Source organism: Acinonyx jubatus, chromosome E4 (genome assembly GCF_027475565.1).
Source record: "Acinonyx jubatus isolate Ajub_Pintada_27869175 chromosome E4, VMU_Ajub_asm_v1.0, whole genome shotgun sequence".
NCBI lineage: Eukaryota > Metazoa > Chordata > Mammalia > Carnivora > Felidae > Acinonyx > Acinonyx jubatus.
The window spans coordinates 58343971-58371785 of record NC_069395.1 but is presented as its reverse complement, the minus strand read 5'-3'; the positions used below and the strand labels follow the sequence as shown (position 1 = coordinate 58371785).

At 50.6% G+C, this 27815-nt stretch overlaps 2 protein-coding genes across 7 annotated transcripts in view; one reads left to right on the top strand and one right to left on the bottom strand.

The window, feature by feature from the left end:
• The window catches only part of POU2F1 (POU class 2 homeobox 1), a 192247-nt gene extending 168665 nt beyond the window's left edge, over positions 1 to 23582 (top strand). For 3 of the 5 annotated variants that reach the window (XM_053209423.1, XM_027046291.2, XM_027046290.2), the window contains 3 exons: positions 60 to 402; positions 1389 to 1477; positions 4931 to 5570. In XM_053209423.1, coding sequence (XP_053065398.1) covers positions 60 to 402; positions 1389 to 1477; positions 4931 to 5241 — 743 coding nt within the window. In that variant the 3' untranslated portion in view covers positions 5242 to 5570. Of the gene's footprint in view, positions 1 to 59; positions 403 to 1388; positions 1478 to 4930; positions 16619 to 23450 lie in introns of those variants that run through there. The other 2 variants (XM_053209422.1, XM_027046289.2) reach the window with 2 other exon arrangements.
• CD247 (CD247 molecule) overlaps positions 21264 to 27815 on the bottom strand; it is a 73020-nt gene continuing 66468 nt past the window's right edge. Inside the window, exons 2-8 of one of the 2 annotated variants that reach the window (XM_027046292.2) lie at positions 27079 to 27182; positions 26048 to 26104; positions 25441 to 25521; positions 24251 to 24286; positions 23397 to 23453; positions 22684 to 22725; positions 21264 to 21477 (exon numbers count right to left, since the gene is read on the bottom strand). In XM_027046292.2, the coding sequence (XP_026902093.1) occupies positions 21412 to 21477; positions 22684 to 22725; positions 23397 to 23453; positions 24251 to 24286; positions 25441 to 25521; positions 26048 to 26104; positions 27079 to 27182 (443 nt within the window). In that variant the 3' untranslated portion in view covers positions 21264 to 21411. The remainder of the gene's footprint in view (positions 21478 to 22683; positions 22726 to 23396; positions 23454 to 24250; positions 24287 to 25440; positions 25522 to 26047; positions 26105 to 27078; positions 27183 to 27815) is intronic. The other variant, XM_027046293.2, reaches the window with a different exon arrangement.

Genomic DNA, 27815 nt, shown 5'->3' with positions numbered 1-27815 from the left:
GCACCGTTCTTCCAGAAGCAGCCACCGAAGGGCACTTTCTCCTCTGCTTCTCCCTGCAGGCACCACAGACAGCACCTCCAACAACACTGCCACCGTGATCTCCACCGCGCCGCCAGCTTCCTCCGCAGTCACGTCCCCCTCGCTGAGCCCCTCCCCGTCCGCCTCGGCCTCCGCCTCCGAGGCATCCGGCGCCAGCGAGACCAGCACAACGCAGACCACCTCCACTCTGTCCTCTCCTCTCGGCACCAGCCAGGTGATGGTGACGGCGTCAGGGTTGCAAACGGCGGCGGCCGCTGCCCTCCAAGGGGCCGCGCAGCTGCCGGCCAACGCCAGTCTCGCCGCCATGGCCGCCGCCGCGGGACTGAGCCCAGGCCTGATGGCGCCCTCGCAGTTCGCAGCTGGGTAAGGAGCGTTCGCACCTCGGTCACCCCCGGGAGACCGCTAGAAGTCAGTGCTCCCCGGAGTCGCTCGTAGGGGAGACCGTCTCCATCTGAAATGCATAAAGCAAGAGAAACCCTCTTTAGAGCCATCAGCTCTTTGGAATGGGAGGCTCTGGGGGGGTGCAAGGGCCTTCCTGCGGCCGGACTCCACTTTCTTAACGCTCGGGGAGGGCGGCCATCCTACCGTCATTTCCAGGTGAGGACGCGGAAACCAGGCCACTAGAGTTGATCTGCCCGAGCGGTGGGGCCCGGACGGAAGCCCACAATTCCTGGCTCACTCTTCTGCATTCTCCACCTAAGCTCTCTCAACTGTCTGCTTTCTGATTTTCAAACACAGACAAGATGCAGAGTCATAAGATCCCCAGTTTTTTATATTATCGAACAGGAAGGATTCCTTTTTCAATATGTGCCTTTCTCTGGCATCTTTTTGTTTTGTTTTGGGGGGGAGAAAAAGAATGAGGTAATTCATTTTTTGTTTTTAATTTTTTTTAATGTGTATTTATTTTTGAGAGAGAGAGACAGACAGGACGCGAGCAGGGGAGGGGCAGAGAGGGAGACACAGAATCTGAACCAGGCTCCAGGCCCTGAGCTGTCAGCACAGAGCCGGACGTGGGGCTCAAACTCACAAACCATGAGATCATGACCTGAGCCGAAGTCGGGCGCTTAACCGACTGAGCCACCCAGGTGCCCCAAGAATGAGGTAATTCGAAGAAAAGTCAGCATGACTCTGCAGGTTTTAGGTTTTGTGTGGATCATATCCTCGTTTCGCTTTGTACAAGTAAGCATCAAAGAAGGCAGTAACCAAAGCTTATTCTCAGAAGGAGAATAACAGATATTTCCATGTACTTCCCCAGCTGCATGTTCCTTTTTCTTATTCCTTTGGGTGTATTGTCAAAATGACAGATGTGCCTACATTGTAACAAAGTGACTGCTCTTTTGGACTTTCAGAGGTGCCTTACTCAGTCTCAATCCAGGGACCCTGGGCGGTGCTCTCAGCCCGGCTCTCATGAGCAACAGTACACTGGCAACTATTCAAGGTCAGTAGAATTTTTCCCCTTACTTAGACCTTTGGGTTTGTTTGTTTGTTTGTTTGTTTGTTTGTTTGTTTTTAATGAGGGACGTTTGCTTTGCTAGAGGTAAAGGTGATGGGGAAAGGTGGTTGAATTGATCATGCTAACTTGAGGACCAAGAAAATGTCCTTGTGAAAAAAAGGACTTCTACAAGTCCTTCTACTTTCTACAAGAAGTATTAGGTGTTAATTTGTAAGAACAGGAAATATGCTTAGTTTGGAATATTACAAAAAAACAAACAAAATAACAGGAATTGTTATGCTGATATTTATCTTATGTGAATAGACTTCGAGGCAGAATTTCCCCCTGATAAATTTATCTAAGTAGTCATCCAAGACCCATCCCCAAGTAAACACCACCAAGATAAATTCCCCAGTCCCCAGCCCCACCCCCACATATGAGAGCCACATAGGAGAAGGTCCTATAAGGATTAACCTTGGAGCACATTATATAGACTTCAAGAGTACTTTTAATTGTTAGGTTCTGCCCTTTGTATATCCCCATCAGTTCAGAATGTGTATTCTCTTGGATTGTCTCTTTTCCAAGCCCATTGGGTCTCTTTTGGCCTTCGCATGCTATCCAGTCTAAAATGGGTCTAAATCCATTCATTCCGTATGTGAAGGGTTTGCCTTATTTAGCTTCTGAGCTTTATATGCTAAGATGCTATGTTACGTGACTCAGGAAAACAATTTGAGACATCACTATATAAATCAGAGAGAGAGAGAGAGAGAGAGTGTGTGTGTGTGTGTGTGTGTGTGTCTTAAAATGTGAATGGTTCATACTTAAATGAGAGCTCTTGGGGCCAAAAATATGCTCTTAGCCAACCTCAGTTAAGATTAGTGTTTCATGGATGGTATCTCTGCAGTATACTATAGAGAATATGAGTTACAGACAAACCTAAGACATGACTTAGATTAGATTATACTTCTGGGTTTCCTGGACCCAGTTTCAACGTGCCCCGCAACACCAAGCAAGCCTTGCAGACCAGCAGGGTATCTGAGACTTTAACTTAACTCTGACACTGTCTACCTAGAGATAGCATCAGATTCCACAGGGTAAGGGTTCAGTCCAACAAAACCGTTCCTCCCTCCCCTTCAGACACCAGTGGTAAGCCCAGGCTATTATTACCTATGCTTCTGACCAGCTACAGATTGGCGGTTCCAACAACCTTTTCCTTAGATTGATTCTGTTACTTGGCTAGAGCGGCTCACAGAACTCAGGGAAACACATTTACCAGTTTGTTAAAGGATATGATAAAGTATGCAAATCAACAGCCAGATAAAGAGATACATAGGATGAGGTCCCAAACAGAGGAGTTTCTGTCCGCAGTGGAGTTTGAGGTCTGGCTCAGTGGCACATAGAAGTATTCTGGTTCTCCAAGAGTGGAGGCTCTCCAGACAAGACCCAAAAGCTGTCCCCCTGGGTTTTTACGGAAGCTTCATGACACAGTCATGATTGACTAAGAAGGCATTGGCCGTTGGCTGAATCAAACTCCATGTTCCCCTCCCATCATGTGAGGTTGGGGGTGGGACTAAAAGTTCCAACCCTCAGATCACATGGTTGGTCCTAGGGGCAACCCGTCCCCGCCCTTGGGTGGCATCCAAAAGTCCCCTTCACTGATATCAAGACCCGTTTCATGGTTTTGGCTCTGAAGTGTTTTCAGGAACTGTGGATGTAGACCAGATATATCTGAGAAATACCAATTTGGTCATTCAGATGACTGAATACATATTTCTTCTAAATATATATTTCTAAATACTCTTTCTATATATATTAGAATGATTTCTTCTAATATATCATTAGAATGATTACCTTACATTATATTGACTTTCTCCTTGATGAAATCATATGTAAAATTGATGGTTAGAGCTGTAAACCTTTTGGTATACAAGGATTTCTTTTTGGCATGAGATTTGTGATAAATCACTTTTGCTCTTACATGAGGAAACCCCTGGGCTTTAGTGATGCTACAAAGGCAAATGCCTTCCCCACGGCACAGCTGAGTATAGAACAAGTACTGTCTGGGAATATCTAGAACTCTTCTATGCCCCTGAACCTAGAATCTCAGAAAACTTAAAGCTGCACCAAATCTCACCGATCTGTGCTCTTTGTATGATCATGTCCAAGTCAGTCCCTCTAGCTTTCGTTGTATATGAAATCAGCCAAAAGTTTTTAATCTAGATTTATTGGAATTTTACTTTTTCTTATTTTTTTTTATTTTAGAGAGAGTGTGAGCAGGGGAGAGGGATAGAGGGAGACAGAGAGAATCTTAAGCAGGCTCTATGCCCAGCTCGGAGCCCGACGTTGGGGCTCTATCACGTGACCCTGGGATCATGACCTGAGCTGAAATCAAGAGTTGGGTGCTCAACCCACTGAGCCACTCAGGTGCCCCCCCCCCCACAACTGAAAAAATATTTATTAAGTAATGTCTACACCCAAAGTGGGGCTCTGACTCACAGCCCCAAGATCAAAAGTCATATGCTCTTCCGACTATGCCCACTGGGTGCCCCAGATATCAACCAAATAATGCCATTAGAAACCCCCTCAAACCTACATGTGAAAATGTAGTTATATGGGTGGGAGGATATTGGAAGGGTTGCCAGATAACAGAAAAAGATACTAAATGAGAGTGCCAGTTATTTAAAAGTAAAGTTCGTTAATGCCTTCTGTGGAAGAGTAATCCGGGTGCTATAATGGAACAGCATTAAAAGAGCAATTCTCATGCGTGAAAGCAAGTCCCAACCTTAGATAACCCCCTGAGGCCACCGCGTCCATACATCTCTACTGCCCTCCTCATTCTCCTTTGTAGAAGTCCTAGGAATCAAATGTGATGCCTCAGCAAGTGAAAAATTAACTTCACCTTACACCGTATTTGGTAATATGTAATTATTTTAGAACTAAGGTCATTTTAGAAAGGTGGTTTTTATCTTGTCCATCGTACCAAAATGCTCAAGTTTATCAGTAATGCCAGTTAGTTTGATAAAAGCTAATTATATTTTAATGCCCCCATCACCGTAGCTAGTTTGTCTTTTGAATGGAAGAGGGTTACAATCGGCAATCTTCATTAAAAACAAAACGACAGATTTAAAAATACTTGTAGGAAGATGGAATAGACTTGAGGTTCTGAGATGGCAGCGTAGCTCTGATTCACGAGACAGTTCTTAACTCTCCCCTCTCACCTGTCCTGCTTGTGCTCGTTAAATTAGTTAGAATTTCAGCCTATTTAGGTGCTTTCAAAATCATAAGGAAACTTCGTTTGGTGACAGGATGGCAGAATGTGAAGAACACAAGTCAATTAAGGGCTGCACCGTTCCCACCTGGGCTGTAGGAAGCCTCAGCACCCTTGGTGTGTTACTTGGCTTCTCTAGAATGGTGTTAACGTTCTCTTTTCTGCCCGTTTGGGGGGGGTTTTGTCTGTAGCTCTCGCTTCTGGTGGCTCTCTTCCAATAACGTCACTGGATGCGACTGGGAACCTGGTATTTGCCAATGCGGGAGGAGCCCCCAACATCGTGACTGCCCCCCTGTTCCTGAACCCTCAGAACCTCTCTCTGCTCACCAGCAACCCAGTGAGCTTGGTCTCCGCCGCCGCAGCCTCCGCAGGGAACTCTGGGCCTGTAGCCAGCCTCCACGCCACCTCCGCGTCCGCCGAGTCCATCCAGAACTCTCTCTTCACGGTGGCCTCTGCCAGCGGGGCCGCCTCCACCACCACCACCGCCTCCAAGGCACAGTGAGCGGGGCCGCGCGGGGCCTGCCACCAGCCTTTGCCACCTGCCGCGCGAGTGGCCTGCCAGCCAGGCTGAGACTGAACAATGTGATTGGCTTCCTCTTGCCATGTTTCAACAGCAAGCAAGGGAGAGAAGGGAGAAAAGGAGAAAAACGCCTACCAGAGGAAAAAAAAAAAAAAGGATGGAGACAGGACAACATTTGCCTAATTTTGTAATAAAACACTGTCTTTTCAGGATTGCTTCATGGATTGGAGAACTTTCTAACCAAAAATTAAAAAAAAAAAAAAAAAAGCAGAAACAAAAAATCAAAAACAAAAACATAAGTGAAAGGACTACTTATCATTTCCAGCAGTCATGATGACAAGTTAAGGTGGGTTACCAATTCCGATATAGGAAGGGGATTTCTTGTTTGTCTAAATTTCTTTTTTTCTTAAAAAAAAAAAAATCATTTTTATGGGTCTGTTGTACAGGCCAGTAAGTCATAACAAGGTGTTTATAATCGTATCAATTGTGTTGGGGGTTCCTTTCTTAACTGGTACAATTTAGGCAGGCCTGTATTACTGTATCTCTATTATTATTGTTGTTGTTGTTATTGTTTTTTATATATATATATATAGTTTGGACATGTTTATCTCTTGCTCCTGGATCCTACTTCAGTGAGCTCCCACACTGTGGGGAGGGAGGGTTTGGGGGTAAGGGGAGACTTACGTTCTTAACTGCGGGGAATGTTCTTGCTGGTTTCCTTATCCTTGATGACTCTTACAGAGGTGCTAGAAAATTATTTTCTTTTGCCACTTATGCAAGAGGCTTGGTGCAGAAGCTGATGGCAGTGTGTGCAAACACTCCCGCTCCACACACGCCCCCTCCCCCATCAGGTGGTGCCTTCGGAGCACTTTTGTGTAGGAAGCAATTCCTGCTGAACTGTAGCTCTCACTCACCCCGGATCATTGAATGACCCTGAGGCCCAGATCCTGCGGTGCACCGGGGCGGCGTCTGCTGTCCGTGGAGACGGCCGCGTGTGTCGCAGGGCAGGATCTGGTTCCGAAGAGCAAAGACTACTGCAGACACCTGACTTGGTGGTTCTCCTGATTCCCTGTCTCCTGAGAAATGCTCCTACTGTTGGTGTGTTTGTTTGTTTGTTTCCATTTTGTGAAAGTTTTTCATTCAAACTTCCTTTCATTTACTTGGCAAAGAGCGAATTGACTTCTTGAAATCGGGAAGCTCCTCCCTTCTGTTGTGTTCTGAAGGAACTCCCCTAGACTGTTGCCATCGAGTCTGTATCCCCCAAAGAGGTGTGATGGGAAGAGTCTGTGGCTCCCACCTTTTCCGGTGGCCGCAGACTTCCTTTTCACTGGACGACGTGTAAATTCCTCTAACCTTAAGACTCTCCTTGCTTCCCTGACTGGAGAATGCACTTACTAGCTGGGCACGGGGTCTTAGAACCTTTGAAGGACTTTGAGCAGGAACTTTGCACACACCTCAAGTGTCTCCTTGGTTTATTAGTGATGCTCCAGCTCGGTAGGTCAGAACGGCAATACACGTCTCGCTATACGCTGTAGAAAGTGATTAGCTTCCGGAATTGTTTTCAGGGTGTTTCTAGACGATGTAAATGAGCCCGTCGAAAGGAAGAGTTTATGGAAGTAGATGAAGAGGAATGAGGGTAACTTGGAAATTCAATTCCGCTTTGTGTCAGCGTACTATTACGATGTTTTGTCTGTACCAAAACATTTCCCGGACGACTGGATCACTGCGTTGCGGCTCGTCTGAGCCCCCTGCTCTTATTGGAGATCAGGTTCCCGTTTGGTATCTGTGGCTGCCTGCTTTTATCTCCAGTGGCCCAAGACTGCACTTTCCCCCCTTTCGAGCTAGGGTCTGAGAGAGAGTGGACAGGTCGTTTTCGTTCTGATTGCTCTGCTTATGTCCCCAAGAGAGCTTGGAGTCTGTGTGTTTGTCTCTTCACAGTGTTGGGAAAGGCAGTGATACAGATACAGCGTGTATTTTTGTGTGTGGTCGTCCAAGTGGGAGACAGGCACCTTAATATTAAATGGCCAGAAACGGATTTAGTCCCTTTGTTAATTTTTCTTTTGTTGCTTCTGTCTTCCCGTTTTATTTCATGGAGTATTTAATTATCAACCTAAATTTCCTCTTCTCACCGTTCACCTTCCCTAAAATCCCTCCAAAATCAGTGAACTGCAAGCAGGGAAACTAACAAATAATGTCCATCCACCTTTTTTTATGTGTGGTGTGTTTTTTTTATGTTGTCGTTTTTTTGTTTGTTTGTTTTCTTTTTTTAACTAAGCTTGAACCAAAGTCAATTTTTAGCAAGCTGCTGTACTAATGGACTAGTTTATAACGTGCATTTCAGACACATTGAGGAGATAGATGCTACTGACAATTTCTTTTTTCATTTGTCTTTATTTTATATAAAAGTTGCTGCTTGTTTTAATCTTTTATGTTGGTTAATTGTAATATCCTCTGGGCAGACATTAACTTGATTTTAACTAGTGTATTTAGTTCGGTGTGTAAATAGAATGGCAGTGTCGGTTACTAATTTTTCTCCTCTCCATCTTCTCTGATGTTGTTCAGTTTCATCTTGTATCCCAACTTGACATCTCTAACTTTAGTCTGTGCAAATGGTTTTAGGGCTGTCACTAATAGTAGCTGCCCATTATAATGAGTCCCTCCCCTGGGAGTGGTAAGTTAGGAGGAAGGATTCAGGGAGGGAAATGCTGATACCCACCGTCCCAGATTAGAGGTTATAGCATTAATTTCCCAAAACTGCTGCCAAAGGAAGTGTGGAGTCCTAAGAGACTCAAACCCAGTGGATTAAAAGGAAGGGCAAAGAAAGGCTGTGCTTGTGTGTGTGTTTTCCTGTGTGGTTCAAAAGATGCTCCCGCTCCTAAACAAGGTTCACCAACGGACTTTAATGTTTTAAAGATACTAAGCTTTAAATATCAGGACGATGGGCTTCTATTCTCTGCCCTGTCTGTGTTCTCTAGTCAGCCTGGGATAAGGGGATTCTGCCTTTTCGCGTGTGTGTGGATCACTTCATGAGGATAAACCTTAAACCAGCATAAAAATCCGTGCTTAAAAGAAAGAAATCCTTAGACAAAGGTAACATTTAAAAATTTTCTCGTTCTTTTCTTATTTAAAGACAAGTTGTAAAACAAAAGGTACATTTGTACATGTACACAGGAAACACTAAAACAGTTTGTTGATAGGTATTTAGCTTAAAATCACTCCCCACCACCATCCCTAGACATTTTGCTGATCATATGGCTTCATGACTCAACCTTGAGTCCTTTTTGACTTTATATTATAGTTATCATCTCAAGAAATGCTTTTTGAATTGAGTGAATCTCCTAAGCTAAGGTACTCAGACTTGACTTTGAACCACCTTATATGGGAAAGTCTGGAAATTAAGGGGGCCATTTGACCAAAAAGAGGTGTTTGGTAGTTTCTGCATTTCTAAGCGGTTGGGCCAGATCGGTCATCAGAACTCATTGTACATTCTTCTTCTCCCCTTCCCCCCCCCCCCCCCCCCGCCTCCATGTTTATGCAGATTTTATTTCCTCCCTGAATTTGGTGAATACATACTAAACCAAAGACTAATTCTGAATGCATTTATAGTGATACTATATTTCTGTATTTGCCCATGGTAATGGGCCCTCCCCAGGGAGTGGTGAATGTAATTGAATCCTGCTTATCACAAGCAGTGCAATTTGGTCATGAACTTTATTTATACCCTGTGTGAATCTGAAGGACAGAGCAGAAAGACCTAGAAAAGGGCTTCTTATTGGAACAATATTATTGTTCCTGATTTAAGAAATAAGTTGAGTGCTATATATTAGTTTAAATGTTTCTGAATTATATAAGCAGCTTTTTAGAATTAAAAAAATGTTCACCTCTATTACCTGACACAATACACGCTTCCTTTTATTTATCTGATAAGAAAGACCAATACCATCCCAATTCACTCAACTTATTACTCAAGCAACGGAACCAAAGGAATCCAACTTTCATTTTGTGTAGGACCATACCTATTTGTACTTCATGGTAGCATTATTAGAAGTTAACGATCCTTTTTTTTTTTTTTTAAGGGAAAATAAGGTTAATTAAAAGACTTTTTGTGAGATGATCATGCTGTTTTGTTCTACATAATTCATTCATTGTTGGGGGAAAAAAAAAAGCACAATTATACCTCTTTTTTATGTTATTTTGCCCTGTTATCCCTCATGTATTTGGGAAGATGGGGGAATCTTGTCTGTATTATCCAGAAGCACAGATATTTTCTTGACACAAGATTTAAGGTCAGCCCAATCTTTAACATTAACTTTTCTCTTTAAATTGCTGGGAAGGCTGGATACATTTGCATATATAGGAAATCATATTTGTAGATATTTGAAGCTCCAAACCCTGATAGTAAACATTGCAGTCAGTGTATATAATAAACGTACAGAAGAAACTCTTTGTAGTTCATAGTCTACAGTTGTTCCCAACCCACGTCATCCTCCCCAAACTTTCTTCACCGAGAAAAAAGTAAACCCGTTGAGATAGGAAGAAAAGGGAGAAGGGCCAGCCGGGAGACGTCCGCGTGCACCGAGCCCCAGGGCTGGTGGGTAGCGCTGGTGGGGAGCTGGTGGGGAGCTGGTGGGGAGTGGCGCCTGCCCAGACCTCCTGCTGGCAGTATCCGCCGGGTCAGACCCCCTAGGGGCACCCCAGAGGTCAGTCTACGGTTTGATAACCTTCAGTTGAAGAAGAGCCTCAACAACTCATGATGAGGTGTTGGCCAAATTCTTTTCCATGGATTCAGCATCTAAAATTGATGAATTTAAAGTTCATTCTCCAAACCATGTGCATTGCAGCTGAAAATATTAAAAGACCATCCATGCTACCAAGAAAATGGCTCTCAAGACCTGAAATTTAAAGTTACTCAAATGGGCAACAGTTGACGGATTCATTTGATCATAACCACTGATGAGTTCATTTTGTATGTGCGTATAAAAAGCATTTAATGTATGACACTGTTCATCTAATGATGGCCCTGGCCATTTTGAAGTCATTTTCAGTCTTAAAACATTTTGAAGATGACACTTTAAGATGGTAAATCTTTCTTAGCATTTACCTTCATTTTTGAGAAGGAAAAAGAATCTTTGCCATTCTTTTAAGAAAAATAACTAAGATCCGCTATTAGGCAGGTTGGCATAATGGCGCACACAGTATAAATAAATGTGAGCTTGAACAGGAGCAGGATAAATAAACCGCTTTTATCATTAAAAGCTGATACCAGCCCTGTTCTGCCTCACTCTTTCGTTAATCCAAAGAGATTAAATGGGACACCCCGGAGATTTCCAGTAAGATAATTTGAGAGGATTTCATCAGGAAGGCAAGGAATGTGGTGTTTCTCAGATTTGTCCAGTTTATACCCAGATTTCCATATGGTTTGTGAGCTGTTGCTTTCTTCTAATTGTCCTCATTCGTGAAGCACTTGGGTCCTTGTTTTGGCTCTTCTTTTCTCCGCCTTTTCTAATAGCAGTAATTGAGTGAATCCTACTTTGATTCTGTGATCTGGAGCTCCTTTCAGCCCCCTCCTCCTCTTCCTTTTCTTTTTGAATGGCGATACCTTAATCTGTGAGGGTAACGCTGGTGGGTAACAGCTAGCTTCTGGCACCTTCATAAAATACCTCAGCGTAGCTTAGCATTGTTACAGACCTGGTTTTAATCTAAAAACCAAAAAAAGAAAAAAGAAAAAAACCTTTATAAATAGTGGAAATAATTCTAGCTGTAGCATTTAGTTGAACTGATGTTTATTACGGTTGATAAACATGATTGATGCTGTATGTATTTGGGATCCTGTTTATAGGTTACAATTTATAGGGTTAGGGAGGGTTGGGGTGGGGAGAGGAGAAATTGATTATGTTAGAAGGAAAATGTTGCTCATGTGTGTTTGTTTTTCCTCGTATCTGTCTTGCCAAAGGAAACTTGATTATCTCTGCAGTGGGTTTGGGACTCGTCGGCCTCTCCGTGGTTTGACCTGCACTGCAGCGTGTGGGTTACACATGGGCGGTGCTTTAGCTTCAGGGTCCCCTAAGGCATGTGTGCCCCTTCCCGTGGCCACCCTTGCCCCCAGACCCTGCCAGTCCCTCCTAAGGATTCATTACCTCTCTGTGTGGCAAGAGCTTGGGCGAAGGACGCGTGTGTGGACATCCATCTGGGTGTGTGGTTGAGAAACGGAGGCCGAAGCAGGCATGCGCCATTTCGTTCGGAAAGGACAGACAAGTGCTGCATCCTCAACTAGGAAAACTAAAGTGGAACAGGTTCTTTTCGTCACCCTCTGTCATGTTGGCAACATTGCAAAGCCCTCCTTCCTTTTCTCATGCCAAGGCTAATTCCGTCTAGACCAAAAATTCGAACAGAAGCAAAACCGACCCGAGCAGTTGAAAGCCAGCCTGCTTGCCTCACGCGTGTGATGAGGCGTGGCCTCTGGGGACTGGCAGGTTGGTGAGACTGAGGTGAGGGGTGTTCCTGGTGGGAATGTGGATGAGAAATGCTGGCTTGGGAAATACCAAAGCACCCTTCTGCCCGTACTCTGGGACAGACTGCCGTGGCTCTCCACGTTCGGGTATGGACTCTGCCTCCAGAAAGGTTATTTTTAAATAAACCATCCGTCTCACCGAACCCGAGTGGGATTTGGTTTAGGTACCAAAGACACTGCTATGTCATTGTTGAGTCTTACGTTTTCAAAACAGGCAGAATAGGAGTGAAAGGCTGAGATTTGGAAAGGCTGTACCTATGTCTCTTTCCTTTTCCTCTCCCCTCTTTTCTCCCCTCCCTTACCCACATTTTGAAGGAAGTCTTGGTTGTCCTGGCTTCGGAAAAGAGATGAATTTTGTTTCGCTCTGCTGGCTCTGTAAAGACGGGTAGAGTTGCTCAGTGTAGCAGTGATGTTCTTAGAATTGCTGGCCAATCGGGGGGCGGGGGGGGGCGGCGTAAAATATGGGGGTAGAGGGGTTTTTTTTTCTTTATTTCCCTTTATCTAACACTTATAAATAGAACCAGTACAGCCTGTTTGAGTTCAGATGATCCCTAGATGTGCTATCTCTGTTCTGTCACTTAAAAAGGATAAGCATTTTCAAGAGTAGGATTACATGGAAAACCAAAACTCCTTTATCCTCCCAGGGAGCTGTATTGTTCCAGAACGGTTTTATACATGGGTTCTAGGGAGTTGAGAAGTTCATTGTCTTGGTGTATTACTGATGGGACACAGAAAGGGAGAGAGGGAAAAGACATTTATTACTCTCTTAATATTCCGTCAAAAATTGATCAGGTTGCAGAACTTCATGAAAGCTTTATTAATAATCTGTTCTGACATTATATAAAAGTGGTATTAATATTGTGTGACCTTTCAAAGCGCTAAATAGGTTTGTAAGTAGGTGATAGGGATATTGAAGATAAGAGCACTTGAAGCAGAAGTTATGGGAAACAAGGTGTGCGTGATGGAACACCACTTTGAGCACGGGTCGCGGAGGGCAGGCGCGGTGTCTGGTTCTTTCTGTGTCGCTGCATCTGCCCCCTCTCGGCACGGGGCTCCAGCCCCCCCCCCCCCCCCCCGGCACCACCTTCTAGTTCAGACCCAGGACACTGTCAAAAAGGTCAGACCCCGAAAGTTAATTTACTGTAAAAAAAACATTGAGGTCTGCTGCAAAGTTCCCCCGCGTTTTCTTTGTTTACTTGTTCATCCTTGTTTTAAGTCAGCCCCAACCTTACAAAAGCAGCTTTTAAGGCTTCTTTCATAACCTGGCAGCAGCATTGAGTTCTCTAACGTTATATCCCAAAGTCTGCAGGCAGACAGCCGGATACAGTGCCGTGTGAAAAATGAGACCTCCAAACGCTTCTTTAAAATTAGAATCTCCTGCCAATGAAACCGTGAAAAAGGACAGAGCCCCGTGGAGGGAAGGCCGTGCCCCCCCCCCACCCCGGCCCCGGCCCCCGGCCCCCTCCCGCCGTCCGTGAGTCTGACAACGCAGCAGGAAAGGAGATGTACTTTCAGAGGCTGAAACGGAGGGGGTTCTGTCAGGAAAGGCCGTAGCTGTAGGCGTGTGGGGATGCCACGTCTGTGGCGCTCGCCCTGCCCAGGTCTGCAGAAGGCACGGAACTTTTCTAAGAATCGAGTGGACCGATGCCAGCCCGGGTGTGTTTAAAACTGCAAATGTTGGGGGCGGGCGGGGGGAGCGGAAGACTTTGCAGGCGTGTCACAGCGTTGGGCTCTCTGTGGCATCGGTGGTGTGCCCCCCCCCCCCCCGGAGACGGAGGGAGAGGCAGACGGACTTCTCCCAGCTTCTCCCGTCTGCCTGAGCGCATTATTCAGTCCCGGGAGGGAGGCCTCCCGCGTTAGCCGCAGCAGACCACAGGTCGAGTTCCTCCCTCTATGGTAATAGCAAAGGCTGGGTGAGTAAGGGTGGCGCTTCCGCCCACCCCAAGTCCAGGACTGTCGTATACCTCATTTCTAACTCGTGATTGAGTAACTTGCTGTAGCTTTCTCAACCCTCCAGAGTTGCCAAGTCCGCCCCCCCTCCTCTAAGTAACGTTGAACTCTGGCCTATAGCACCACAGGACCTGCAGCCTAGGGTGGGACCTCCTAAAGCCTCTGAATGTCGCTGCTGAAAAGCTACTGCAAACCGAGGGCAAATTGCAATCTTCTGTTTCTTTTCGTTGCAAGGGGGTCTTCGCAGGTCTCTCAACATCCGCTCTCCCTGCCACCCTGTCTCCGGGGGCTGGCCAGCTCTCCCCGCCCCCGCCTGCTGGGGTGGGAGCGTCCTGTCCCCCTCTGCGGCCTCAGGGTTCTGCTCATTTTCAGGACTTTGGGTGGAAGGGAAAAAGACACCAAAGGCTCCTTTAAGCTGACTGCTGCATACACATTTCACTTTTTTTCCTTTGTCATGACCAAAAAAATAATAATAATAAATCCAAATATTTAAGTTTTTATTATTATTAATATTATTATTATTTGACAATCTTGTATCCGACGGGCTCTTTAGAAGCTGCATCCCCAGCCCTTTCACCTTTTCTTTGAATGTAGTTCCCAGCCTTCAATTCCCACCCCCAGTGTTGAAAGAAAGCTTTGCCAGGTCTTACTACTGCTGCTATAAGCCAGGGGAGGGTGGTTTCTTTGTTTTGTTTTGTTTTGTTTTTTAAATTTCCAGCCAAAACCAAAGATTCCTTAATGATTGTATAAACTCAAAACAAACAAAAAAACCAAAGAAAAGAGAAGTCTTCAGCATCAATCCAGTCTGTGGCGTCCTGGCATTTAGAGGAGTGAGGCTAGGGGTGGGGTTGGGGGGCTGTGACCCACAGGAAGGGCAGGCGGGGGTGGGGGGGGGCGTCTGTTTTCCATGTGCTCGGGTTTGCAGAGGTGCGTCCTCGGTAGTTTTGCTCTGGCCAACCTGTGAATGTGCCGTGGAACAAACTGGCATTTCAGATTTTCCAAAACAATAAAAAAGCCGCCATCGTCGTGATGAGCCACCCCCCCAGCAACCACGGTCACCACAGGGGCTTTTAGCACGGGGGAGCTGGGAGGCCAAGGCCTGCTGCCGGGCCGCCGGACCCACAGAGTGGGGGGACGTTGAAGACACTGGTGCAGGACTGGCTGCTCTGCTGGGTGCTTGGACCTCTGGGGTCATGACAGTGAGTACACGCCAAGGTGCCCTTCTAAGCCTTTTCTTCTCTCCTTTACTGGAACTGCTTGGAAGTGGCTCTGCCCTGTTTGTGAGAAAACGTGCAGAATGATTATCGAGCTTTTCGTTTCTCCTTACCGTAGTTGGTTTCCTTTCTGCAGCACCACTGTGCAACTATGCATTGTATTTCACAACCTTTGTGCTAGGTAGATGCCTGTGACTTTTTAACACAGGGGTGGGGGTGGGGGGGCTTGCAAATGAAGGAACTTTTTACATGGATCTTTTTAATCTCAGTTGATTGGGGGCGGGGCGGGTATTTGGTTCTAGGGTCATACAAGCTCTATCCCAAAGCAAAATCCAAATGTTAATAATATTAGCCTGATGCAGATACCAAAGATGATTTCTTTCCTGCAGAACCTTAGACTTGTGTATTAAGTACGATTACCCAGCACTTGCATTAGTGTAACCTCAGTAATTCCAAAGCTTAGATGTATATTTTGGTATATTTCTGGGATATTAAAAAAAAAAAATGTCGTTTAACTTCTTGTTTGTTTCAGTGTAATGCTCTTAAAGTCATAGCATGAAAATAACTGAACTGTCCTATTCTTAGTAGTTTGAAATAATAGTATTTTTGTATGTTTTGGGCGTGTCTATGTATGTATTAACATAACAGTTTTCACTGCCTAGGTGTTCATAATAAAAAAGAAAATGAAAAAGTTCTGAGTGTACATAATATTCAGTAATAAACTTCTACCGGGTTCAATTTGGATTGCATATTTGCTGATTACCGTTCCCGACAGGGATTTTGTTTTGTTTTAAGCAGACCGTGATCGTGTTTTCCTAAAGATGCTTTGGTTTTTTTTTTTTTTCTCTCTCTGTCTTTAAATATCTTAACTCCCCCCCACCACCACCACCACCACCTTTCTCTTTTATTCCTTTGACTTTTTTTTTCTTTCTTTCTTTCTTTTTTTTTTTTTTTTTTTTTTTTTTTTAATATTGATTCAGGGGTGTTTTTCCACTGTTGTCGAGGGAGGGTCATAAGGGGTATTGGCCCCTTGGCCTCCCAAAACTTTTGTTTTATGTACTTAAGTTTAAAATGTGAGTTTGAGTTCTCTTTTGTGGAAACTTATGATGTGGTGTAAATGATTCTTTCCAAAATTGTCCAGCAGCTTTAATGAGGCAGTGACAATTTCTAAGTAGTTGATTGGGAGTCCTTTTACATTTCTCCTTAGGTAACTTTGCAATCTGGGTGGCTCTTGTATAGCCTCACTGCCCCAGAGTGCCTGGTTAGCCATTTCCCCTCGGATAGGAATGTTTTGTAAGAATCTGCTGATAACCTGGATTTCGGGGGCCCTTGTTATCCGGGTCCCTGGGAAACACACGTTTTCTGGATTTTGAAAACCCAAAACGCAAGCAACTTCACATTTTGGGGAACTAGCTGATGTGCCTCCCGAGGCCTGAGGAGGTGGTGGGGAATATGAGCGGTGCTGTCTCTTTAAAAGTGCCCTTTATATGATTCCCCCTCCTGGGGCCTCCCACCGGGGCTGTAGGCTTGGGAGAGATTGCGTAGGTGACAGTGAATCAGAATGAAATGGTAGGTTTTGTGTAGATGCATTTGTCTGCTGTAATTTTTATATATATATTAAACTTACTGTAACTGTACAGTTCGTTTCTGTTGTAAAACATCATTAAACCATTTTCCAAGTGTTTTCACATTGTTGGAGTTTCCTTGCACTTGTCGTGTTGGTATTCTGGACGCTTCCCGCACACAGACCGTCGCATAAGCCTTCCCGTGGGTCTTTTCCAGGAGGGGCTCTCAGGGGTCCCAGGCACTGGAGGCACCTTGGTTCCTAGCCCACCCCCACCCTGGGTCCTACTGCCCACTTCCTCCTGTGTCCCCTGGAGTGCTGTGGCCGCCACACCTCTCTCGCTCCCCAGACCCTGAGGGTTCAGGGTCGTCTCCTCGCACCCCAGGGCTTTGTGTGACCAAAGAAAGCCACAGGCCCTTGACTGGTCCTGCAAGATCACCCTTCAGGGCTCCCATTTCTCTTGTGTCTTCGATGGCAGACCAGGTATTGAATTTGACTTTTCCACCCTTCGCTCTTTATACTCTTTGGTGCCCCTCCAACGTTTCCTGCCACATCCTGAACACCCATTCCCTGAGGGTTCTCTGAAAGAAGCTAGCCCCGGACTTGGCATCTGGTTCTCCTGTCGGAGGGCACACAACTCAACTTCACTCCCTCTAGCTTATACGAGTTCACATTTAGCGTCTGGAATGCAGTTTGTTGAATGAGAATTCGAGGCTTTTTCTTTTCGTTTAATGTTTATTTTTTGAGAGAGAAAGCAGGAGCCGGGGAGGGGCAGAGAGGGATGGGGACGAAGGATCTGAATGAAGCGGGCCCCAGGCTGACAGCAGAGAGCCCAACGCGGGGCTCGAACTTACAAAGCGGAGCCAAGGTCAGATGCTCCACCGACCGAGCCACCCAGGTGCCCCTGAAAATCTGAATCCTAAAGCGAGTTTCCCACAGAAAGCAAACATCAGCTTGTTGAAGAGCTTTGGGAGGCTAACTTCCCTGTCTCGCGACCATGTGCAACCCGGGTCTACCGGATGTGCTCCCTGAAGCAGGAGAGCGCTGTTGTCTCAAGACGTGCTTGCACCCTCTGAAGGGCCCGGAATGGGAAGGCCGATCTCGGTTCCTCTCGTCCCCTGATGTAACCCGACTAGGCTGCTATCCCACCCCTCGGGTTTGTAGCTTGCATGTAAGTTTGGGAAGTTTATCCCTTAAAGCAATTTGCGGAGTCCTTAACAAATCTTCTGTTTGGTAGAGACTGACCTGCTCGCTCGCCAGCATGAGAAAGACCTCAGAAGGCAAAAGCCATCCCTACAGAATGGGGATAAAGTACTGATTATCATCACCCTGTAGGCCTTGTTAAGAAGGGAGTTACGTTCTAACCCACTTCCGCTTGGCATCGGCCAAGCTGAGTTCCCCGCGAGAGGGTGTCCATGACATCTGCTCTGTTGCTGCCTTTCCTTTCTCCAAAAACGAGCGCTCGAAGATGCAGGACCTCTGTAGTTAGAACTCAGTCGTAGGGTCGCAGAAACGTCCGGTGCCAGGCTGCCAAAATGCATCATGAGTTCTTGTGGACAGGGACCAGGTCTACAGCTACGGCTGAACAGCCGACCGAATGGCCAGGCTTTGAGTCCCCTTGGAACCTCCTCTTAGCTTGAATTGATCACCTGCCCTTTTTGTCCCTGCCCAACCCGGCTTCGGTGACCGTTCTGTTCTTAGGGCATACTCCAGGAAGAAGAAAACTTGATCAGAAATATCCACATCCTACCTAACTTCAGTGACAACAAAGTGATGCAGGTTTTTAAAAATACCAAAAGCTTCCATTTTAATTTACATGCACACGCAAACGCGTCCGTGCTTCCTCAATGCAAGTGAGCGGCCTTCCTTTGTTCTAAAACCCATCTTCCTATTTTAACACTTACGAAACAGGGCTGCATCTTACAATGGATGTTTCTTTTAAGAGTTGGGTTTTTTTTTTTTTTTTTACGTAAAATAAGTTGGCGGCACATCTGAGCCGATCAGTAGCTTCTTGGGATGGAAGGAATCCACCTGTGCTTTGGAGGGGGGAGCCCCGGGCCCTAGGAAGCGGCACCTGGGCCGCCTCCCCTTGACCCTGGGCTCCTCCCCCCAGCACTTGTGGCTCTCACCCAGCTGGCTCTTCTGTGCGTGCGGGCGTCTTGCCTGTGGTCCGGTAAGTGCCCTTGCCCACCCAGGTCACCTGTGGCACCCACACCTCGCCGCTGGCTTTCCTCCCTGCCTCTTGAGCCAAATTGTTGACGGGACTGGGCCAAACTCTTGTTTTCAAGCCAGCCATACATACGGGTCACACGGCCTGCGTGTAACTCCGCGGACCCTGAAACTAGGTCTGACGTGTGAGGCTGACTCACTTTGACTGACAGATGAATCCAACTTCGGGTGCCCGGTGAGTAGAAGACAAAGGAGTGGCAACCCAAAAGGGGCCATCTGTTGTCTTAGACTCAAGGCCGCGAACGCCACACAACACCCATTTCCCGTCCCGTTGCCTCGTGACCAGGTTACATAATTAGGGCTGGCTGTCACCAGCCGTCCTACGTTCTGTCCCTCCTCCGAGGCCTTCCGCCCGGGAAACTTGCCCGCTTCTCCGGTAGCTTAGCGGGCTCTGTCCGCACCCCTTCGCTGGCAGCCACCCCTCCCCGCCTGGCGCCCTGTGTGTCGCGACACAGCCGCGGGATGCTGCTCTTTCTCTGTGATCCGCCTGGCATCCAGCGGCAAAATGTCAAGCCCCTAAGCCTGTGGTGGTACTTCTCTGTCCTCCCGGGTGGCTTGTAAAGTGCTGGGCACGGAAAATAGGTAGGTGCAGGGTAAATATTTGTTGAATGGAATTGAATTCCCCCTACGAGGCCGGATTACCGAGGCCGGATTACCAATTGAATGCCTTCTCTTCGGGAGTTGTTATGCGTCCCCCCCCCCCCCCCCCCCCGGCCTGGGATGCACAGCACTCCCGCCGGAATCCTAGGTGCTGGGGGGGGGGGGGGGGGCTTTTAACAGCCACGATCTTGGGTTCTGATCTCAAACACGACCCGATATTAACTGCTAGCTTGATGAGTTGGGGCCTCGCCTACAGCCCCTACATTTAGAGGGAACCTGACGGAAGAAGACCTCTGTCGTCCTCGGCCCTCCCCGAACCCCACAAGACTGAGGTTTGGGGCAGTGGCATGAGCGGCTGTTTGCAAGTCCCAGACTCTGCTGACTGGCTGCTCGCTGGCCTCCCTCTGCCACCAGCTGGGCACGGAGCCGGAAGCCCTGCACTCCTGCCCCCCCCCCCCCAGGCCTGGCCCAGCCTGACGCTGCCCACTGGTACTGCACTCAAGGCCTCCAGGCGCGGCCACCGACCCAGATGGAGGCACTCCACCTGTGCCCCCCAGGGAGCCACGCTGCTCTCCGGAGGTCAGTTTTGTCCCCTGACAAGGGCACCAGACGGACTGCCCGACGACTAAATTACCGTCAGCGGCCGGATTGCCAAAATAAAGCCCAGAGAACACGCATTTTCACCAAAGCGTTTATTATGCGAAAGAGTAAGGCTTCAGCAAACGAGTATAAATTAAAACTCAGCAGACAGAGAGGGTTGTCCACTCATAGTCGCGTGCCCCGTAATCACACGGCGATGTTCCCCAGAGTCCCCTTTGCCCCAGTTACAAGTCACCTTGACATGAAGGCACGGGTTGACAACAGACGCCGGATTTACAGCAGGAGCAAAGCCACTCAAATACAGACAGGACAATAGAGCCTATTAGGATATGTGCTAACATTTGAGTTTCTCTGGGGACTTGACAAAACATGGACCGAACATGGCTGTGAGGAGTGTGCACCCGTCTCCCAGGTGAGAGCCCAGAGCCTCCAGGACGGGGGCCTGTCCACAGTCCCGCCACGGCCCTCGGGGCGGGGGGGGGGGTGTCTCTGCGGGTCTGCGTGGGGCTGAGCCTCCTGCCGAGACCTTCCCGGTGACGTCCGTCTCTCACCTGGGGCACGACGTGAACGAGGGCCTGGACAGAGTGTGGTCCGGCCCCTTCCCTCGCCCCCACGCTTGCTTGCGTCACACCCGTAAGGGCACCTGCTATGTCCCCTTGGGCCGTTCTGGTCACAACTCGCTTCCCCTCGGAGAGTGTGAGCTCCGCGGGGGCAAGCACAGGCTCGTTGGGTCCCTGAGTGCCTGGGCCACAGATGCTGACCTCTCCGGAGGGAATGTACGCTTGACCGAGGAGGGCCCCCTCCTGTGTGCCCCGCACCCCACCCCGTGCCCCCCACGGAGGCTCCATGACCCCCTGCCCCTCCCCACCTCATCCACTGCGGACGTGCCCCGGCTCCCCTCCCATTGTCCCCTCTGCACAGACCTTTCACAGGGATGCACGACAGCCCCTTTGCCCCAGTTACAAGTCACCTTGACATGAAGGCACGGGTTGACAACAGACGCCGGATTTACAGCAGGAGCAAAGCCACTCAAATACAGACAGGACAATAGAGCCTATTAGGATATGTGCTAACATTTGAGTTTCTCTGGGGACTTGACAAAACATGGACCGAACATGGCTGTGAGGAGTGTGCACCCGTCTCCCAGGTGAGAGCCCAGAGCCTCCAGGACGGGGGCCTGTCCACAGTCCCCAACAAACCAGAAGACCCGAGAACCTGCGGGGTTCACCACGGGCTCCTCGAGGACGGGGCCTCAGCCCTGGGGGAACGCACTCCCCTGCAGAGTCCAGGGACGACGTTCCGTGCATGACGGTTTGGAAATGGACGTGACCAAATGTTACAACGCGAAGCGTCCTATTCTTGAAAAGGAATACTTGGGTGGTGAAGAAATACGAGTGAACTGGGTTATAAACGCTTTATCCTGTGTCTTTCACAATCTGGGTGTCTTCAGGTCTGGCCTGTGATTGGCGAAATGCCCGGTGCTCTTAGCGAGGGGGCAGGGTCTGCATGTGGAGGGCATCATAGGTGTCCTTGGTGGCCGTGCTGAGCCCCTAGTGAAAGCAAATCAGAAAAGAAAAGTGTGTCAAGAGCTCCGCGTGGGCTCTAGGCTACCTGGAGGCCAACAAGTGGCTTCCAGAGGCCTAGGAACGATCCCCTCGTACCCCAGGTAGGGGCCTGGCCCCAGAAGGCTACAGAAAAAATATGTTCTATGCCCTGCTAGGAATGATCTGGAAGCAACTCCTTTCCAGCTAAATTCTTACCTTCTTCCTAGCTTCCGGAGCACTGAGCCCTACAGTGTCTGGGGCCTAGAGAAACCTCCTGTTGGACCAAAGAGGAAGGAGAGCCCCCACCCTCCCCAAACACTGAGCTGGAATCGGGGTTCGCTCCAGAGTCTGCTGTCCCTGACACCTGGGCCTCCAGGAAGCCAGGACTTGTCACAAGGAGACAGTGGCTCCCTGACCTCAGCCGCCCCCCCGCCGAGCCTTGTTCCCGGGCCACCCCACTACAGTTATGTCCTCTGTCCTGGTCCCAGTCCCACTACGACGTCTCTCCCTGGTCCAGAAGACAGATCCAGGAAGCCACTCACAGGAAAATTCTAGGGGCCCTTTTGACGTCATTCTGAACTCAGGCAAGCTGGGTAGCCTGACACCTTGGAGCCCGTCAAGCAAACTGTGAACGGCCCAGGGGAGCCAGAAGTAGCCGAATAAAATCCCACTGGGGGAAATAGGTTGGCTCTCCTTCGTTTGCATAATCATTCACACTGATTTGCATAAACCAGACACCTGACTACGACACTTTCTTTTTAAAGTTGCTATTTCTCTCTTTTTTTTTGTCCTTCAATTCTCCCACCCATCCACCCGTCGTATTAGGTCTGAGGGTCCGGGGCACAGGCAAGGCTTCTTGCAAGGGTGTGGGGCAGCGCAGGAAGAGGCAGGAAATTGCTCGTGTGGCGTCCTCGGCCTACATCGACCCTTTGGCGAGACCGCACGGCCTCTGCACAGCTGCTGCTCCTCCGTAGCCAGTGCCCCGGGGGCTCCCGTGGGCACGACCGTGGGAGCCACGCTTCAATCGCTACATCCCAGCCCTGCCCCAGGGCCCGGCCGGTTCAGGGGCCTCGGGTTCGCCCTGCCCGGCTGATGGCGAGAGCTGGTGCCACCAGCAAGCAGAACGTGGGCGTCTAGCCTCGCCCCTGGTTAGACGGCACCCGGGGACCGAGGGCCCGCAGCGCAGACCGGATGCTCCGCATCCGTTTTTACCTGGTAGAGGCCATCATGTCCCTTCCCTCTCCGCCGCTGGTTCTGTGGGAGGGAGACAAAAGGGCAGAAAGGCAGAGTCAGCAGCGGCCTCCGGCTCAAGGCCTCTACTCCAGGGGCCCCCGGAGAATCAGAGGTGACAGTCTCCCAGCCGGTACCCCTGCTCCTGGGCTAGAAAGGTCCTGAGGCCCGAAGACTAAGGTGAGGATTGTCCCCGATGGGGCCCAGGTTTGCTGTGAGCCATGCAGGCCCTCCCGGACATCGGAGTCCTAGGATCCCGGGCTGCGTGGGGGGCTGGCCACGCTGCTTGTCACCTGGAACAAATGGGCCTCCCGGCCCCTCCCAGAATTCCTGGCTGCTATCCATGCTCACAGGGAATGGCAAGCAGATAGATAGTGCTCTGAGCTCTGGCTCAGAGCACACCATGGCAATTCCTGATGGTGACAAATTTGACTTGCTCGTACAAAGCGTAGTGCGTCTTAGAATCGGGACTCGGTCCCTGAAAGAACATCAGCCTTTCCTTAGCATCTTAAGTACGGCCAATGCTTCGCCCCTTGGCAACCATCACAGGGGCTTTTGCAGGTGATAAGGGGAGTGTAGGCGAACGGGTGGGAACAGAGGCCTACAGCAGGCACATCTGGAAGCGGAGGAGGAGCTCCTTGGGAGGAGCATCCCCATCCTGACCCAATTCTTGGGAATCAAGAAGCAGCACTCACGTCGCCTTTTATCCCAATCTCACTGTAGGCCTCCGCCATCTTGTCTTTTTGCAGCGCCTGGAAAAGAAGAGGGCACGGGACACTGATTTCACTACCTTATGCAGAAGACACTGGGCTCCCCTACAAGAGGATGCCTCTCGACTCCCTACTGGCGGGGAGCTCGCACAATCAAAGCCCCAGTCCTTATTCACATAAGCGTCTCCGTCCCCGACCAGCTCCAACCTCACCCTTCTCCTCAGCCCTTTGGACTCTTCTCTGAGCTGCCAGCCCTTTGCACGGAGCCGAGAAGCTCAGGTTAGGTTCAAAGATAAAATGTGGAATCCCAGCCAAAGAACGTGAATGTGGACAATGCGAGGGCCCCCTGGAGCCCCCAGAACCATTTATCTGAGCAAGCGGTCTCTTTACACAGCCAACACCACGGGCTGTGGATCAACCAATTGCAGGAAGGAAGGAGAGTCAGCTCTCTCTGGTCCGCTTCGTGGCAGACCCACGTCAACAGTCTGAAAACCACAATCAGGCGCACACCCAGAGGGGGAGGTTGACCTTTGAGCAAGAGGCAACACTCAGGAAGACTCCAGCTTCTAGAAGCAGGAGCCCCTCAGAGGGGCCTGCCACCCTATACTGGTCCAGCCTGACCTGGCCATTCTCCGGGGCCATCTACAGGGAAACTCCAACGGCAGACTCAGGGGCTGAGGGAGGGAAGGCAAGAGAAGGGTGTTCTATACACAGCCAGCTGCCACAGGCAGCGAGCAGGTGGGGCATCTGGCACAGGAAGGTCAAGCGGGGCAAAGGCACAGGGCAGGGAGTGATGCCGTCACCAGGAGCCCCCCTCCAGCCTGCCCTCCTGTACTCACATTGTACACGACTTCCGGAGGATTCCTCCTCCTCTGCTGGGGAAGACAAGGGGAAGGTTAGAGGTGGAGAAGCAGGGACCCAAGGCAGGAGGGTTGTAGCGGCCTCCTTGTACCTCCCCTGCGCACACCCGGGGCCACCTGCCTGCCCGCCCCCCACCAGCTCCCTCCTGCAGCCCTGCCCCCATCTCCCCCACCCTCACAGCTCTACCTCAGCCTCTGCTTCTTAGTGCACACTGCACGCTCCCTTGCACACAGGGTTCACTTCCCCACATGGCCTCCTTGGCCCAGCCCTGCCCAGGGCAGGCCGCGGGGTCTCGGCTGAGAGCCAGTCTGCGTGTCCCCTTGCAGACACAGTGCCATACGTACCACAAACTTATAAGTGGGATTTCTGGCTGAAAAGGAAAGGTACTGAGTACCTTCATTTGGAGCAGGCCAGCCACTGCTCGGTGAGGGAGCACTGCTCACCCCTCCGTCCCCACCCCTCCTCACCCCTCCTAGTCCAGGGAAGAGGAGAGCTGAGGCTGGAAGGCAGGGGCCAAGGAAACTGCCAGGGTCTCCTCTCCTCCCCGCCCGTCCGCTCTAGCAACGGCAGGCCCAGCACAGGGCTCAGACACAGGGGGCTGGGTAGACAGGTGTGGCCAGAAACAACAAGGGAGGGCCACCCTAAAACCTGGGCAGCGGGCCTTTGGGCTGAGCCCTGCTTTTAAAGCCTCCAGTCCCCACAGATTGTGGAGCTCACAGCCAAGAGAACAGAGCCACTAGGAGCCTGGAGCCCCACCACGCTCCAAGGGGTACCTGGGACCCAGAATTCCTTGTCCAGTGGCCTCGGGCCCTTCCCGTATGGCCCTCTTCACCAGATCTGTTCCTTTGGGGGGCAGATGGCCCCACTGTGTGTGCATCTCAGGGTGGACAAGAAGTTTGAGGGCAAGCGGGTGGACCTTGGATACAAGGGTGTCACATTCACGTACAGGAGGTCCCTTGCGATGCAGAACGGAGCCCGGGGGGGTTGGGGGGAGGAAGAGAAGGGCATGGAAGCAATGGCTCCACCTGTGCTAGGGCCCTAGGGCCCTTGAGGGATAGGATGGAGTCGGGGGGAGGGGGCAAGAGCGCGCAGGCACCGAGGGGCTCTCTCCTTGCGGCCGCTGAGCACACCCACACTGGCACACACAGGCAGAGACAGGAATGCCTACCTGCTTTCCTCCCATCTCAGGGTCCAGGCCTCGTCTCTTGTCCAAAACTTCATACTCCTGTCTTCCTCCCAGATTGAGCTCCTAGAACCGACGGGAAAGGCTCAGGGACTGGAAAGACACCCTCTTGAGGGCTGGGCCGGCGGGACTGGGAGTTCCCTCTGGGCGTGGCTCTCAAGGAAAGGAGCAGGCCTGGGGCTGGGGTGGAAGCTGGTCCGGCCGGGTACCCGCATCTCAGAGAACGAACATGCGTTCCCCGTGACTCTGTGTGCGTGTGCGTGTGTGTGTGTGTGTGTGTGTGTGTGTGTGTGTAAATAGATTCAACCCAAGTCCCGTTGCCCCAGGAGAGTGAAACCTCCTCCCTGCGGCTCCGAAGACCCACTGACGTCCCCGCCCACCCGCCTCGGGCCCCTGCAACCTGCGGGTGGGAGGGGCTCACCGGCCAGCGCGCCCTAAGCAGGACCGTGTGGACGCGGCGGGTACGATTACGGTCCCCGTGTTCCCGGGCCCTAGGGAGGCTCGACAACCCGCCAGCCTGCAGCCCGGGCCCGGCCGCGGTCCCCTGGGGGGAGGGGGAGGGCGGGGAGGGGCGACGGGAGGGCAGACTTACGTTGTAGAGCTGGTTGGCGCCCTGCTGGCTCGCGGGGGCGGCCGCGCTCCTGCCGAACTGGAAGAGGGGGCGGGGAGGTTAGAGCGCTGGGTCCGCCGGGGACGCGTGCGGCCACCGCGCTGGTCCCCCCACCCGGGCGGCGGCGCTGCCCTCGCCGCCGCCACCCCCCCCCTCCCCCCCCCCCCCGGGGCCTCGGAGAGCAACTCCAAGGTGGACGGAGGCTGCGCACGGTCGCGACTCCCATCGTGACCTCAGGCGTCCCTGCTTGGCGCTAGCTTAGGGTCCTTGCGGGCCTGCCCCGAGGCACACACGACCTCGCTCTCGGCTCAGTTCTCTCCGCTGAGGCGGAGATCTCAACAGATCTCACAGATCCTACAGACTGACAGCATTGGAAACCACCCGAGAGATCATCTAGGACAGCGCTGTTCCAACTTTCAAACCGAAAATTAATAAGACTGTTTCTCAAATAGCATCTTTCGCCCAAACCGACAGTCCAAAAGAGCAGAAGGCTGGGGGGACCCAAGTGATAACAAGGACCCAGCCTCCTTCCACCCTCTGCTGGCACCGCGGCGTCCCCCCAGCCCCAGCTCCAGCCCTTCCAAGAAATCCAGACTCTGCAAGGCACCCGCTGAAACCCGAGCTCTGGGCTCACCCTCGCACTTCCTGACACGGAACCTGAGGTTTCCAGAGACACGCTGGCGGGGCCTCAGTCAGCAGCAGGACAACAGGACCTGGGGAGGGACCGTAGGTCCCCACCTCCCGCTCTTAGTTCCCTAAAGCCCCTTTTCTGCCGTCAGTACCGCTGCCCTGGGACGCTGGGATGTTTACACGTTTGTATGGTTCCTCGCGAAGACCCCGGCATCAGGCTGCCCCTTCCACTCTGTCAGGCTCAGTGAGACACCAGCCCACCCAAGGGGCACGCTTGGCTGGTCCCTGCTTTGCCGGGGACGCCATGCTCCGGGCACTGCCCATGCTTGAGACTTTGCAAGTAGGGGAGCCCACACCTGCTCCCCAGAGTCCGCGGTACCCACCTTTGCTCGCAGGAACAGGGCAGTGATAATGACGCCATAGATGAAAAGGATTCCGTCCACCAGGTAGCACAGTTTGGGATCCAGCAGGCCAAAACTCTGCGCCTCTGTGCCAAGAGATGAGACTGATCAGCCAGGCCCAGGGTGACAGGACACGTCCCCACCGTCCTAGGGTGGCCCCATAACTGACTGGCCAGGGAAACCATGACAAGGGGGGCTGAATCCATTCCCCACACCCCATCTGACCACAGCTTCTCTCCCATACCCTTGGACCAGCACCAAGGGAAAAACCCAGGCTCCCCCAACAGCCAGACATGACACCTGGTGGGGTCACAGATCCTGGGGAAGACCGAAGGGAAGCAGAAACTAGGCGGGGGAGCGAAGCTGTCCAGTGGACGCAGCACTGCTGCCTTAGGCCCGCTGCAGCCCAGCCGTGTGTGAGCGCCCAAATGAACCATGCACTCTGGAAGCCTCTGCGATAAGATGCCCACGTCTGGATGAATGGCACCACCCGAGTCAGGTATGTGGCTCCCTAAGGCCTACCCACAGGGAGAGAACGGGACTGACGTTCGGATGAGATCATTCATCAGGACTGTGGGAACCGGGGTTAACTCCCCCTTCCTGACTCTGCTTCCTCGGTGCGGGGCACTGAGCAGTCTCCCCCTCAGGGCAGTGGGGTCTGGGGCTGGGCCTCCCTCCCCTGGGCCCCAAGGAGTCTCATAAGCAGTAGACGAAGGTAC